This window comes from Odocoileus virginianus, chromosome 10, assembly GCF_023699985.2.
Source record: "Odocoileus virginianus isolate 20LAN1187 ecotype Illinois chromosome 10, Ovbor_1.2, whole genome shotgun sequence".
NCBI classification, from domain to species: Eukaryota; Metazoa; Chordata; class Mammalia; order Artiodactyla; family Cervidae; genus Odocoileus; species Odocoileus virginianus.
The window spans coordinates 2680583-2695372 of record NC_069683.1 but is presented as its reverse complement, the minus strand read 5'-3'; the positions used below and the strand labels follow the sequence as shown (position 1 = coordinate 2695372).

General features: G+C 59.8%; 1 protein-coding gene and 1 long non-coding RNA gene across 4 annotated transcripts in view; both read right to left on the bottom strand.

Moving 5' to 3' along the window:
• Nucleotides 1-3: 3 nt before the first annotated feature.
• LOC139037053 (uncharacterized) lies at nucleotides 4-2044 on the bottom strand. The gene is made up of 3 exons (XR_011489838.1): nucleotides 1881-2044; nucleotides 195-343; nucleotides 4-91 (listed from the first exon to the last, which is right to left on the bottom strand). It is a non-coding gene; the product is annotated as an uncharacterized lncRNA (long non-coding RNA).
• A 4133-nt stretch (nucleotides 2045-6177) lies between these two features.
• SLC43A1 (solute carrier family 43 member 1) overlaps nucleotides 6178-14790 on the bottom strand; it is a 31409-nt gene continuing 22796 nt past the window's right edge. For 2 of the 3 annotated variants that reach the window (XM_070472923.1, XM_070472922.1), the window contains exons 9-15: nucleotides 14316-14555; nucleotides 14187-14222; nucleotides 13669-13786; nucleotides 12502-12643; nucleotides 12198-12271; nucleotides 8258-8381; nucleotides 6178-6858 (exon numbers count right to left, since the gene is read on the bottom strand). In XM_070472923.1, the coding sequence (XP_070329024.1) occupies nucleotides 6745-6858; nucleotides 8258-8381; nucleotides 12198-12271; nucleotides 12502-12643; nucleotides 13669-13786; nucleotides 14187-14222; nucleotides 14316-14555 (848 nt within the window). In that variant the 3' untranslated portion in view covers nucleotides 6178-6744. The remainder of the gene's footprint in view (nucleotides 6859-8257; nucleotides 8382-12197; nucleotides 12272-12501; nucleotides 12644-13668; nucleotides 13787-14186; nucleotides 14223-14315; nucleotides 14556-14790) is intronic. The other variant, XM_070472924.1, reaches the window with a different exon arrangement.

Below are 14790 nucleotides of genomic sequence, written 5' to 3'. Positions count from 1 at the left end.
GGCTTAGAACCATCACGCTTTCAGGGGCCGGGAGAGTTAGAAAGCAATCGGGAGCCATTCCACAGCATCCAAGTGCTTCCTGCCGTTGCCCCTACCAGAAGAAAATGAAGGCAGAGGAGGAAGAGGGTGACCCTGGGGGTCCCGGGCAGGTCAGGTGAAATCCGAAAGCCAGGAGTGTGCTGATCCCACCTCACCTGCTCATTGTCCAGGAGAAGCAGCTGCAGCCCACCCGAGTTGTCAGTGCGGGAGGAGCCAGGCCTGGGCAAGGCCTCCAGCCTGGCTAATGGTTCTCTCCCAGGTCCTGTTCCTTCAGGAAGGAAAAAGCAGCATCTCTCACTTCCCCCTGCAAGGAGGAGTAATAACATGGGCGGCCCCAACATGGCTTTGGGTAAACCTGAAAAAGACACCTCTTCCTTAGGGCACCACAGCTTCAAACTGCAGCAAACACTTTAGCGAACAGCATAAGGCTGGAGTTCACCTCACATTCAGCTCTTGTGCAGTGTACAACCTGCACAGCTGTACACAGCAACCCTGTAGACCAATGTGCTCTTCCCCTTGGCTCCTGTGAGGCAGAAGACATCAGGGAGGATTCGGGTCAGAGAAGCAGTTCTCCAAGCGGGTTAGTGGAGAAGCTGAGAGATTTTTGGTGATCAGAGGGATGAGAATCCCAAGCTGGGGTGTCTTGCTCACTTGAGGTATCATAAGAAGCTTCATCTTTCCAGTGTGTGGAGGAGAGGCTAGGGAAAGGGGAGAGCCTTGGCTGAGAAGGACTTGGGTGAGTCTCATCTGCCAGAAGCAATTGGGGAAGACTTGGATGGTTCAAATTTAGGGTTAAGAATGTAACTGGGGAGCTGGGGATGGAAAGAGGACATCACGGTGCCAGGGCTCAAGGATGCTGAGGGTCTGTGGCCTTGGCCAGGGGTGTCAGCAGGATGGTGGAGAGAGGAGGATGAAATGGGAAAGAGTTAACATCTAAGGCCTGAAGCAAGTGGACTTTGGATAAAGGTGTGAGGTTGGGGTGCAGTGGATAGTGCTGAGTCTGGGGTCTCACAGGGGCGCGTGTCACCCTGCCTTTGAGGAGGCTGATGAGTGGGCTTAGGGGGCCAGCCCTCAAGAGCTCTGAAGGAGGAGGGACCGCCGGAGCCTGGGCAGGGACGGGGTGGGGGGAGGATGCTGGTAAATCAGAAGCAGGCGGTCCAGGTCACAGAACTATCGTCGTGAAATATTCATGGGCCTTTGGTCCAGATGCTATTTCAGAACGGTGAAAGCGAGGGGGGTGTGTGAGCCTCGGGAGGAAGCCGACAGCAAGGCCACTTTCCCCCACCTCCGCCCCCACTCGCCCAGACAGACCCACGGACGCCCATCACGTGCACACCCACACTCACATGCTCCCTCACACACACTCGCACCAAAGCAGAGCAAGAGAGAGCACGTGCAGGCACGCCAACACCCACGGGCCCCACAAACAGGCAGATGCACCCCAAATACCGACGGGTGTGCACAGCTGCTCCCCTGACTCCCGGCACAGAGACCGCCCCGAGATCTCACACGCCCAGACCCCAGACAACCCAGACGGATAAGTCTGAGCCTCACACCCTGAGACAGGAGGGCCTTGCATGCCATCCAGTCCAACCCCCCGGGATAGAGAGAGGAGGGGGTTTGTGCAAGACTGCCCAGCCCGAGAGGAAGCTCCTGGACCGCCCCCCACCGAGGACCCACCCCCAGCCTGTGTTCCCTGTGTTCTGTGGTCTCCGGCTGCCCGACACCAGTGGCAGTGAGTTTCTTCCTTGAATCTCCCATCGGCTCACCCACCCGGCCCCCACCCAGGGCCCACCAAGCCGTTCCTTCCCATCCCCTCCCCGGCTGCATCTCCTCATTACCTCATGCTTAGAACGTGGAAGGAAATAGCAGTAACCTCCTCTCCCGTTTTCCTGCATTCGCTCTCACTGCCTCCCACTCCGCTGGCCCATGTTGCCCAGATCCATCAGACCAGAACTCGCATTATGTCATTCTGTTACTCAGGCACGCACCGCGGGCTCCCCGTTCCCTTGCAAGTTAAAGATAAAACGTCGCAGCAAAGCCTCGGAGGCCCTGCAGCGTCCGGGCCCGGCTGCCTTTCTATCTTTTTCTCTCCCGGCCTCCCCCCAACACCTTCACTCCAGCTGGAAAGACTGCACCATGTGGGCCCTCCATTACCATTAACGTGAACCCCACAGACCCACTTTGCACCTCTCCTAAAGTTCCTCAGTCTCCCCCAGACGTGGGACCCTTGCCCCCTGCTTCAGAAAACAGAGTCCAGAGCCCCTCCCCAAGGCCAAAGCTCCATCTTGCTGACCTTAACCGTGGGCTTCTGTTCCTTCAAAGCTGCTGGGAGCAGCTCAGGCTAGGGTCGGCTCCCAGGAGGTGGCTGCCCCTTGCCGGCCACTGTGGGTATCACAGTCAGGCACGGGGATCCTAACCTGAGCATGAGCATCTCTCCGCCTGGGGAGAGGCAGAGAAGGACGCCAGATGACAAGGTCTATAAGCCCTTAAACCTCTAAGGTTCTTACACCCCGAGTTGGGGGAGGGTTGTCAGCCCTGCTTTCTGAGCTGCTTACTCCCGATGTTAGCTCCCAAATCCACGAGAGAACCCCTCTCCTATGAAAGGCGAAGCCTTGCAGGGTGAGGGTGGGAGGGGGCTCCCAGGACTCTGCGGAAGTGACATTTGCCCACCAGGCTCCAGGAGGCCCCGCCAGGCCTGGGACCATCCAGGTGGCAGGCCCAAGGTCCAGCCGGGGTCAGGTTTCAAGATGAATTTTTAATGCTTCCAGCCAGACCTATCAGATGTTCCCCTTTCATCTCTGCACCGTCCCCTCTCCCGTCCCCACGACCCCTGGGGGTGGAGCCAGCAGGGCAGGCCTGGGGCAGCTCCCAGCAGCCTCCTGAGAAAGGCTCTGGAAGACGCAGAGGTGTGAATGACTGAGTTATTTTCCCACTTGCGTTGTGACCTTGAGTGAGTCACTTAACTACTCTGAGCATCCCTTGTTTGGTTTTGCATTTACGACCTGGGGGCGACAGCGCCTGCCGTAGGGAGTTGTCGCGGGGAGTAAGCGCTGGGCCCTTGGAAGGTGACCCATCTGTTTGCTGTTATCTTTCCCTGAGCCCTGCCCCCCTCCTCCGGTTTTCTTCAATCCCAGAGGTGCCTTTGTCTCTTTCCTGGGGAGGTGGGGGCTCGGGCTCACCCGTCCCCTCCTAAGACCCAAATGGCCCACCCCAGGAGTCTTTGGCCTTCCTAGAAACTTCAGATGAGGTGGGGAAGGGAAGGGAGCTGGTGAAGCAAGGCTGGCGGCCTGATTGACGCCACTCCTCGCTGCGGCGGAGGGCGAAAGCCAGCTCAGAGGGAGGAAGGCCAAGGAAGGCCCAGCTCAGAGGGGCGCAGCAGGCGCAGACTCACTGGTTACTCCTGCCTCCTCCCTCCCTGCCTCCTTCCATCCGTCCCGAAACCTCCTCGGCCCCTGGAAGCCGCGGGGGCCACATCGGGCGGGGAGGGCAGGACCGCCGAGAGGGGCTGGGAGTGGCCCTTGAGGAAGGCTTGTCCAGTCTTCCCAGCCCCTACCCAGTGCTTCTGAAAGTGAAGGTCTTTCCCATCTGATTCGGTGGCACAGTTAGGACGCAGGTTCCCGAGCCCCTCAGACCCACTGGACCAGTTTCTCCCTGAGCCCTGGAATCTACATTTTAACACGTGAGGGTGAGTTAGGAAGCTCTCTGAAGGCGGAGAAAAAGCTCCTCGGAGGTGGTGTGGTCCCCAACGGGGCAGACAGGAGAAAGCGAAGGGAAAAAAGTTGGGTCCTGGTGGAAGCCACGTAAGGACTCGTGCGTGGACAGGGTGATGCGGCTTGATGGGGGCGGAGAAGGATGCAGGAGGCAGACCGGGCGGGCCGCGGTGAGGGTCGCGCCCGAGGTGAGCCGCCACTGGCGGGGACAGTCACTTGCACGCTGCCCGCCCCCTTCGTGGGGCCTCTGAGACCCCGACCGGAGGTCGAGAGAGCCGCGTCCTTCCGGGGCACAGGGTCGGGGGGCGGCCTCCTCTGCAGAGAGCCCCGGCCTCCGCGGCGGTCCCCGTCGCTGTCCTGGCCGGAGCCCCCAGCCCGCCCCTCGAGTCCCTCGGTCCCCGGCCCCGGCTCTGTGCCCTGCCCAGCCTCCACCCCAGCTCATCTGCGTGAGGTTCCAATTAGCACGTTTTCCCCCAGAAGTCTCGCCCCGCTCCAGCCTCCCCCCGGCCCCTCGGAGAGGGGGTGGGGACCCCCATTAACCCTTGCCTCCCGGCGGCCTGGACGCCGCCCGCTCTGGGGGTCCTGGGGGTGAGGGGCGCGCCTCCGGGGGGACGGCGGGGTCTGCGGGGGTGGGCGGTTTCGGGGTGGGGGGAGAAAGGGCAGGCGCTTGCCCGCCTCCTCTCTCTGGGAAGAGGTGGGGAGGGGCGCTTCTCCCGGGAGACTCGGGGCGTCGAAATCCCGCGTTCCTCAGCCCCCGGCCCCCGCAGCCTCCTCCTCCCCGCCACGTACCCTCTCCCCCCCCTCCCAGCCATCTGTTCCACTCGGTGGCACCGCGACAAACAGGCTCCAGCTCGCGGCCGCCCCCGCCAGCCCCCTCCCCAAGCGCCCCCGCCCTGGGGACGCGGGGCGAGAAGACACGCCGCCCCAAGGAGGCCGAGATCCCCGCCTGCGTCCCCCACTCGGTCCCACGCCCTCTGGGCAGGGGCGGGGGCGCGGTGGAGACCCCCTCCTTCAGCCTCGAGGGTCGGTGGCGCCGTGGCCGGGGGCACGGGGATATCTCAGGGGAGGGGTCTGGAGATGCGACCCAGGAGAGCCGGCAGGGGCTGTCGAGGGAGGGCGTGGGGTCCCTCCGTTCCCAGTCTCCCACCCCGTCCCAGTCGCGGCCACGCAGCGCCGCCTGCAGAGCGCGCAGCCGGGCCGTCCCTCTCCCCTTCATCTTCTGTGATCCGCTTCCAGCGGACCGGACGGAAAGTCAAGGTCCCCGGGCACAGAGAGGAGCGAGACCCGGGCAAGGCCGCTGGCGGATGCGGTCCAAATCTGGTTTCCTACTTTGCGAAAAGGACACCGTGGGAAGCCAGGAGCCTGGGCTGCGAGCAGCCAGGGATGCGCCGTGTGGCTTAGCCACGTCTCCAGACCTCGCTGGACATCCGTCAAACGGGGGGGTGAGCCTACTGAATCAGCTTCTAAAGAGAATTGCAGACAAAGGGAGGACTTCTCTGTAATACTGTCCTGCAGGGCCATTATTTCGGGGTTCTCCTAGGTTTTTTGGGAGTAGGGTGGTGCATAAGGCCTTTGTGGTTCCTCTCCGCCCTGAGAGGGCAGCAGAGAGCTAGGCTGACAATCTCAGATCTTCCTTTCTGCCGCTGATTGGCTTGACAGACCTGAGCTTCGCACTCAGCGGCCACAATGCCCAGCCCCACCGCCTACCAGCTCTGTGTCCTTGTGCCTTAACCTGTCTGAGCCTTCTTCTCTCTACAAAGCGACCTGGAGACACCGACCTCTACGGTGAGGACGCAGTGCGGTACCCGTGTGGCTGGGCCCCTCCCTGCCGCGCCCCTCCCTTCTGTGAGTTTCAGGTTTATGTCCCAGGACAGAAGAGAGGCAGGAGTGGGATAAAGGAGGTCTAGCTTCCTGGAAGGTCCCTTGCCCTCAAAGACGGTGTCTTCCCTTGATGCAGGTAACTTTTAAAGTCTCCCTTTATTACTGAAAATAAATATAAATATAGCACAAGATGAAGCTCGAAATTTGCATGAAGTTTTAAGTTAAACACAACACCTCCCCCCCAAAAAAAACATGTTACTTTCAACAGACCGCCAGAGACGCCCGACAAGAAAGATTGAGAGGCGCGCCTTAGCATTGCTCCCAAAGTCTCCTGCCTTGATCGTGGGTAGGCAGAAAGGCCAACCTCCCTCCCAGATGTACCCCAAACCCTGAGAAGTGGGGGGGGGGGGGGCGGGAGCAGAGGGCAGGACCTCCACCTGTTCCAGGGCATGGCTGAGAACAGGAGCTGAAGCAGGCAGCTGGGGGTGGACGGGCTGGCACCTTAAGTGTCCTAGTTACTGCCCAGCTGAGCCTGGGTGAGGAAGGGAGGTGTGGGAAGACACCACCCCTCCCACCCCCCACAGACACAGGCAGGCACACCGCAGCCAGTCTCTCACTTCCCTTTTTATTTCCTCTGAGATCTGCAGGCAGCAGCGCCAGGGAGAGAACCCGCCCTTCAGTCCCCAGGAGAGGCTTCCCTCCCACGCAGCAGCCTCAGGACACGGCCGGCACACCTCTGGCCCCTTTCCCCGGAGGAGAAGGGAGTTCCACACGCGATCGCACATACCCTGGGCCCTGCGTAGCTGAGGGGTCACCTGTTCGCTGACCCCACAGGCCCCCAGGGGGCAGCAGCAGGCAGGCCCCTCGGCGAGGCCCAGAGGAAGCCCAGAGCTGCACCCCAGGCCCTCCAACCCCAGGCTTGGGAAGGTTAGATCCTGGCACGGGGGTGTCTTTGGTCAATGGAGCGTGGCTTCAAGGATTTCTTTCTTTTTCCTTTTCACCTGTCCCCACAAAAATAGAACTTCTCCCGGTATTTATAAATCCGCAGTCCGTGGTACTGTGTGGAGGTCACAGGGAGAGTCACAGTCCCTCTGGTCCGGCCACAGCTGCCTGTGGTCCAGGCTCCGGGACGCGGGGGGCTAGGCCGCCGCCTTGGGGCCACTGGGCACCTTCAGGGCCCCCCACAGCGGGCGACGTCTGCCCTCTGGAGCCGGGCACGATAGTAGAAGAGGTAGGATGGCAGCAGGAACCCCAGGAGTGAGAAGAGCAGGAGGCCCAGATTCACCTACAGAGCAAAGAGAGAGAAAGAAAAAAAAGAGTCAAGCTGTCCACCCTCACCACCCTTGGCGGCTGCTCCCTCAGGGAGGAGAAGGCCGCCGTCTGCACCCCGGGTCTTGTTCATTGCAGTTCAGTTCAGTCATTCAGTCATGTCTGCCTCCTGCCTTCAATTTTTCCCAGCATCAGGGTCTTTTCCAATGAGTCAGTTCTTCGCATCAGGTGGCCAAAGGATTGGAGCTTCAACTTCAGCACCAGTCCTTCCAATGAACACCCAGGGCTGATCTCCTTTAGGAGGGACTGGTTCTGGCCTGGAAGATACACAGAGCGAGCCCTGGCTGTGGGCAGCCGCTCTCTGCCAGCGTCTCACAGGACTCCCATAAAGCTCCAGAGTCGGGTCTGAACCCCACCTGATGCCAGGGCCCGAATGACCTGGTGTCGGCTGGGAGCCTGGGCCTCTGAGGACGTGGGCGGTGGGGTCCTGTGGGGGGATGCTGGTGGGCGATCACGGATGCCGTGTGCAGCGGGGGCCGCAGGCCCAGAGGCCCTGCTCAGACCCCGCGCACGGCCTGCCCGGTTCCTCACAGGGTGGCTCACAGGCCAGTCACCTGGGGTCTCCACTTCTCCTCCTTTGGGCCCGTGGTGGCCGCGTTCAGTATAAATACACTAAGGACTGATGCTGAAGCTCCAGTGCTCTGACCACCTGATGTGAAGAACTGACTCACCGGGAAAGACCCTGATGCTGGGAAAGAGGTAAGGTGGGAGGAGAAGGGGACGACAGAGGTTGAGATGGCTGGATGGCATCACCGACTCAATGGACATGACTTTGAGTAAGTTCCCGGAGTTCGTGATGGACAGGGAGCCCTGGCATGCTGCAGTCCGTGGGGTCGCCGAGAGCTGGACATGACTGAGCACCTGCCCTGCCCTCATGTACTAACCGGTGCCTGGTGAGCACTCGGGACACAGCGGCTGTCATGCTCTGGTGAGAGGGTTTAGGGGAGTGCGTGGACCCCTGGGGCAGATGTCAGCTTTAGGGAGGTGAGGTCGGTTCAATGCGAGGAAAAGCCTTTCCAACAAGATCAAGGGCTGGCACCCCAGCACGGGGGGTGTTTGAGCTCGGAGGGTTTGGAGGAGCCCCTTTCTAGGAGAGAAGGTCCCTGCCTTGGATGAAGACTGGGCCAATCCTCAGGTCACTGGGGAGATTACAGCATCCTGGGCCCAGGCTGGGGCGTCTATAAGGAGGTCTGCCCGACCGCCAGACGGGAAACCCCAGAGGAGAGACCTCCCAGATGCCTCCTGCTGAGATGAGAATGAATGATTCCACCGCAGGCAAGAGCCCCCCGCCCCCAGCTCCTCAGCTGCACCCCGGCAGGGGGGTCCCGCGGCCCCCACGCCCCGCTGCGGCTCACCCAGAAGGGCTCTCCTTTCAGGGGCCCCACCATGGCCATGAAGAGCGGCTGCTGCAGCAGGGCAAACACGGCGCTGAGGAGCGACTGCAGGCCCGTCAGCGTCCCGAAGTGCTTGGAGGGGTACCTGCGGGGGGCAGGGCCCCGCGTGAGGCGCACGCCTCTGCAGCCCGGCCTGGGGCCCCGCGTGAGGCGCGCGCCTCTCCAGCCCAGCCTGGGGCCCCGCGTGAGGCGCGCGCCTCTCCAGCCCAGCGCCGCCCCCCCCCCCACCCCCAGACGGCAGGCTTTGTCCACCGGACGAGGCCGAGGTTAAGGACTCAGGCTCAGGGCGGGCCTGCCGCCCAGTGCTGAAGACTGCACTCCCAGTGCTGGAGGCGAGGGATCCGTCCCTGGCTGGGGAGCAAACGTCCCAAGTGTCATGGCACAAACATTTAAAAAATCTCAGGCTCTCCGCATATGCCCCGGCCTCAGGGGTATACGCTATGACTCGAAGGCCACAGAGCCGGTTTCTGGCACCTACCAGCTGTGTGATGCGCTTCCCGCCTAGCTCAGTTGGTAAAGACTCTGCCTGCAGTGCAGGAGACCTGGGTTCGATCCCTGCATTGGGAAGATCCCCTGGAGAAGGAAATGGCAACCCACTCCAATATTCTTGCCTGGGAAATCCCATGGACAGAGTAGGCTGGCGGGCTATAGTCCATGTGGTCACAAGAATGAGACATTGACTTAGCAACTAAACCACCACCACCACCAGCTGTGTGATAGCAGCAAGTCATTCAGCCTCTCTGAACTTCACTTCCTTGCCTAAAAACAGGGAGAGTGCTCACCTCACGGGGCTGATTTTCTTTTGACACATTATTTATTGAGCTCCTACCATGCGCCAGGCACTGTTTTAGGTGCGTGGAGAGAGAGCAAAGAACCAAGCTGGAGGCGGCAATCTGGGGGGCTGGGTAGCAATCACACCACAAGCAAAATAAACACATCGTTGCGACTTCCCTGGTGGTCTCGCGGCTAGGGCTCCGAGCTTCCGCTTCAGGGGAACGCAGGTTCGACCCCTGGTCAGGGAATTAAGATCGCGCGTGCCAATGGGTGTGGACAAAAACCAAGAAAGCACAGCGTGTTAGAAGGTGATAGCGCTGAGGAACGAAGCTAAGCAGAGCGGAGGGCTTTCTAGGGAGGTGGGGAGGGCTCAGAAGAGTCCCTCTGGGTAAAGCCCCAAGCAGCGTGTGATAGCTGGCTCATGGACGTCTGGGGGGAGAATGAGCCAGGAAGAGGGGCGCTGGCGGGGGAGCACATGAGGTTTCTGCAGCATGCGGCAGCTGCAGCGGGAGACGGGGGTGAGCGCGGTGGGAAGGGAAGGGAGAGGCCCCCAGGGGCCAGACCCTGCAGGGCCTCTTTGTGTTAATGTATTTATGTTTGGCTATAGCGGGTCTCCGTCACGGCACGAGGGATCTCTGCTGTGTGTTTCACTGCGGCACATGGACTCTCCAGTCCGTGACAGGGGGTGAGCTGCTCCACAGCTTATGGGCCCTTACTTCCTTGCCCTGGGATCAAACGTGCATCCCCCGCACCGCAAGGCAGATTCTTAACCACTGGACCACCAGGGACGTCCCCCGGCGGGACATTTGGAGCCATAACAGAGCCTTTGGCTTTTTCTCTATGTGAGACGAGAGAGGCAGCCGTGGAGAGACGGGAAGAGATGTATGTCCTAACGGGTGTCTCCAGCTCCTGCGTTAGAAATCCCAGAGGAAGCAAGGGCGGACTCGGGGAGACCGCTGGGAGGCAGCAGCCATTCAAGATGGGCGTGGCATCGCCAGAGATGCTGAGTAGGGATGCGCCTGGCATCTGCGGAGTATGGAGCGTGACCCAGGCTGTGGGCAATGAGCATGTGGAATCCAGGGTGATCCTCGGCCCTGGTGCAGCCTCCCCCCGAGGCCCAGATGAGGGAGGGGGTCAACGTCTCACCGTGTGGATCACAATAAACTGTGGGAAACTCTGAAAGAGCTGGGAATACCAGACCACCTGACCTGCCTCTTGAGAAAACTGTATGCAGGTCAAGAAGCAATAGTTAGAACTGGACATGGAACAACATACTGGCTCCAAATAGGAAAAGGAGTATATCAAGGCTGTATATTGTCATTCTGCTTATTTAACTTCTATGCAGAGTACGTCATGAGAAACGCTGGGCTGGAAGAAGCACAAGCTGAAATCAAAGATTGCCGGGAGAAATATCAATAACCTCAGATATGCAGATGAACCACCCTTATGGCAGAAAGTGAAGAGGAACGAAAAAGCCTCTTGATGAAAGTGAAAGAGGAGAGTGAAAAAGTTGGCTTAAAGCTCAGCGTTCAGAAAACTAAGATCATAGCATCTGGTCCCATCACTTCATGGGAAATAGATGGGGAAACAGTGGCTGACTTTATTTTTCTGGGCTCCAAAATCACTGCAGATGGTGACTGCGGCCATGAAATTAAAAGATGCTTACTCCTTGGAAGGAAAGTTATGATCAACCTAGATAGCATATTAAAAAGCAGAGACATTACTTTGCCAAGAAAGGTCTGTCTGGTCAAGCTATGGTTTTTCCAGTGGTCATGTATGGATGTGAGAGCTGGACTGTGAAGAAAGCTGAGTGCCGAAGAACTGATGCTTTTGAACTGTGGTGTTGGAGAAGACTCTTGAGAGTCCCTTGGACTGCAAGGAGATCCATCCTGTCCATCTTAAAGGAGATCAGTCCTGGGTGTTCATTGGAAGGACTGATGCTGAAGCTGAAACTCCAATACTTTGGCCACCTCATGGGAAGAGTTGGCTCATTGAAAAGACCCTGATGCTGGGAGGGACTGGGGGCAGAAGGAGAAGGGGATGACAGAGGATGGCATCACCAACTCGATGGGCATGAGTTTGAGTAAACTCCGGGAGTTTGTGATGAACAGGGAGGCCTGGCGTGCTGCGATTCACGGGTCGCAGAGTCGGACACGACTGAGCGACCGGGCTGAACTGAACAGCATCTCACCTGCGCCCGCCGTGGAGTAAGCGCCCACAGCTGTTACAGTGTTGCCACCCTTCTTTCGCCATCACACGTAGAGCAGAGACACTCGGTGTGGAAATCAGAAGCCGCAGGGGAAAGGGAACGGGGCGCCAGGGAGGGGGGCTGTCCCACATGAAGCAGGGACGTTATGAGGCAGAGACTGCGGACTGGAGATTCCAGCAGGGCTGACACGGGCAGAGGGGCCACTCCGGGAAGGGGAGCGGGCGTTGTGGAGGGAGACTCAGGGCCAAACCAGAGATGTCAGCTGCCCTAAGGGAGGATGCTCTGACGGCAGAGTCGTCCCAAGAGGGTGCAGGGAGCGCCCCGTCACTAGGGATCTGAGAGAGCAGTGAGCTGGACCACCTCCAGATCCTCACCCGCCTGCAGCTGCTGCTGCTGCTGCTGCGTCGCTCAGTAGTGTCTGACTCTGTGACCCTGTGGATTGTAGCCCACCAGGCGCCTATATCCATGGGATTCTCTAGGCAAGAATATTGGAGTGGGTTGCCATGCCCTCCTCCAGGGCATCTTCTCAACCCAGGGATCGAACCCCTGTGTCCCACATTTCCGGTGGATTCTTTACCATCTGAGAAACCAGGGAAACCCAAGAATACTGGAGGGAGTTGCCATGACCTCCTCCAGGGGATCTTCCCCACCCAGGGATCAAACCCAGATCTCCCACATTGCAGCTGGTTTCTTTACCATCTGAGAAACCAGGGAAGCCCAAGAATACTGAAGGGGCTGCCATGCCCGCCTCTGGAGGATCTTCCCCACCCAGGGATCGAACCTGCATTTCTGACATCTCCAGCACTGGCAGGCAGGGTCTTTACCATGAGCGCCACAGACACCCGCGTTCCAGGGAGGGAGGCTGGGGAAGGGTGCGCTAAGGGGAGCCCTCGGGAAGACCGCCCCCTGCGGACTCACACCGCGGCGTAGAGGCCCCCGCAGGCCGAGTGGTAGAAGCCGCGCACCGTGGTGTGCAAGACGAAGGTCAGAAACTGCAAAGGAGAGAGGGCAGAGGTGAAGGGGGGCAGGGGCAGGAGGGCGAGGAAGGGGACAGAGCCAACGGCCGGTCTCCTCGCCCAGCCAACCTCCGGGAAACACCTCCTGGAGAACCCGGCAAACAGACCCAGAGGGTGGGAACCCGGCTGCTGGAGGCAGGCGCCGGGGGAACCGTGCCTTCAGCCGTCGGGAGCACCGAGAGGCAGGGTGCGCCTGGAAGTTGTACCTGGAGGTGTAGGTTGCTGATGAGGCAAGTGATGCCGAAACCGATGAGCAGCAGGTTGGTCAGGGTGAAGGCATTGATGGCGTTGGTGAGCTTCTGGATCTCGCGGTAGCGTGGTCGGACGGACTTGGTGGCCGCCTCGTCCCTGCAGAGGACAGGCCGTCACTGGCCGCCGCCCCGACCTCCTCAGCGGCCCTCCCTCCCGTTTCAGGGCACCAGGAAAGGGAGAAAGTCTCCCCTCCAGCCACGTGCTTCTCAAAGCATGGCTCCTCTAGCACCATCTGGTGTGTGTGCGTGCCTGCTCAGCCCTGTCTGACTCTCTGCGACCCCTCGGACTGTAGTCCGTCCGGCTCCGCTGTCCATGGGATTCTCCAGGCAAGAATACTGGAGTGGGCTGCCATGCCCTCCTCCAGGGGATCCTCCCCACCAGGGATCGAACCCAGGTCTCCGGCTTTGCAGCTGGACTCTTTACTGTCTGAGCCACAAGTTCTATGGGATGACAATGAGAAACATGCCACCTTGAAGAAGGCCCTCACCCACCCGTGCTGGCACCCCGATCTTGGACTTCCAGCCTCCAGAACTATAAGAAACAAATTTCCACCAATCCTAAGCTATCTTGTCTGCTATTTTGTTATACCAGTCTGAACAGACTCAGAAAGACTCTGAGCCAAAACCACCCCACTAAGCCAGTCCCAGATTCTTGACTCTCAGAAACGATGAGATAATAAATGTTGTTTAAAGATGCAAAGTTTGAGGGTACTTTGTCACACAGCAGTAGATATCTAATACACCGGATCTATCTCTTCCTAACCTAACTCTAGAGTGTGCTCATCATAACAAAGGTTCTGGAACCTCCTACTAAAAGCTGTGTGATCTTGAGTAAGTTCCTGAACCTTTCTGCGTCTTGGCTCCTCTGGGAAGCGAGCATAATAATGTGTGTACCTAGCTCAGGGAGCCAGTGCAAGATTAAATAGGGCAATGCAGGTGCGCGGTGTACAGGCGGCGTTTACTGCCAGCTAAGCTCATTATCAAGGCAGCCACATGCCCTCTGGGTCTGTTTCCTCATCTGTAAAATGCGCATGGGACCCCCCTCTCCCAGGGCCCTGGGGAGATTGAACTAAGACACTGGATGTGAAAGCACAGGGCTGTCCCCACGCCGGGGCGGGTCACCTGGGAGTGGGGGCGTCCACGCAGTCCTTGATCCGCCAGTCCATGACGTAGCCGATGAGAGGGCACGTGAGAAGGCAGAGCAGCTGCACGGCCCCAAAGACAGAGGAGTAGAACTCCACTGGGGGCGGGAGGGGAGAGGGCTCAGGGGCTGGCAGGCGGGAGCCGGCAGCCCAGCCTCAGCAGAGGGGGCAACGCCAAGATCTCCCCCTCTGACCCCCAGATTCTCAGATCCCCCACACAGCCAGGCAGCCCACTGGGTACTGTCACCCGCCTCCAACAGAGCCAGGGGAATACCAAGATCTCCGCCCCTGACCCCCAGATTCTCAGATCCCCCACACAGCCAGGCAGCCCACTGGGTACTGTCACCCACCTCTAGCAGAGGCAGGAGGAATGCCAAGATCACCCCCTCGGACCCCCAGATTCTCAGATCTCCCACACAGCCAGGCCGCATGACCCAAGGATGGGTCACCCAGCAACAGGGCGGGTGGGGGCCCAGGCCCAAGCTTCTGTCCTCCTACCTGTCTCTGTGGCCCTTTGCTTCAGGTCGTCCGTCACTGTTGGGGGTGGGAGGGGAAGCCAGGGTGAGGGGAGCTCGGCCAGGGTGCCCCCCGCACCCGCAGCCCCCCAGGGGCTCAGCAGCACCTCACCATGCTCCTGGCCGCCGGTCACCAGGTACTCCAGCATCTTGTTCATGGCGGCCATGTAGAAGATGACCCGCAGCTGGGTCATGCCCATGGTGAGGAGGCTCCACAGGAAAATGGGGGAGCAGAGGCTCCTGCGCAGGGGCACAGACTCTGGGGGGACAGCGGGGGGCGCCCCTGAGCCCCAGGGCTCCAGCATGCCGCAAGTCCCAGCGGGTGCCCCAGTGGGCGTGCTGCCGCTGTGGCCTAGGAGAGGGGCAGCTTTAGCCTCTGCAGCCTCCGAGTCGCCCGACTCTGTAACTGTCTCACCAGGAGACTCTCTTATTTCTTTGGCCTCGCTGCGTGGCTTGTGGGATCCCAGCTCCCTGACCAGGGATCAAACCCAAAACCTCCACAGGGAGAGCACGGAGTCCTAACCACGGGACCACCAGGGAATTCCCTCACCGGAACATCCTCAGGTGACCTCCGGGTGTGTGCCCCA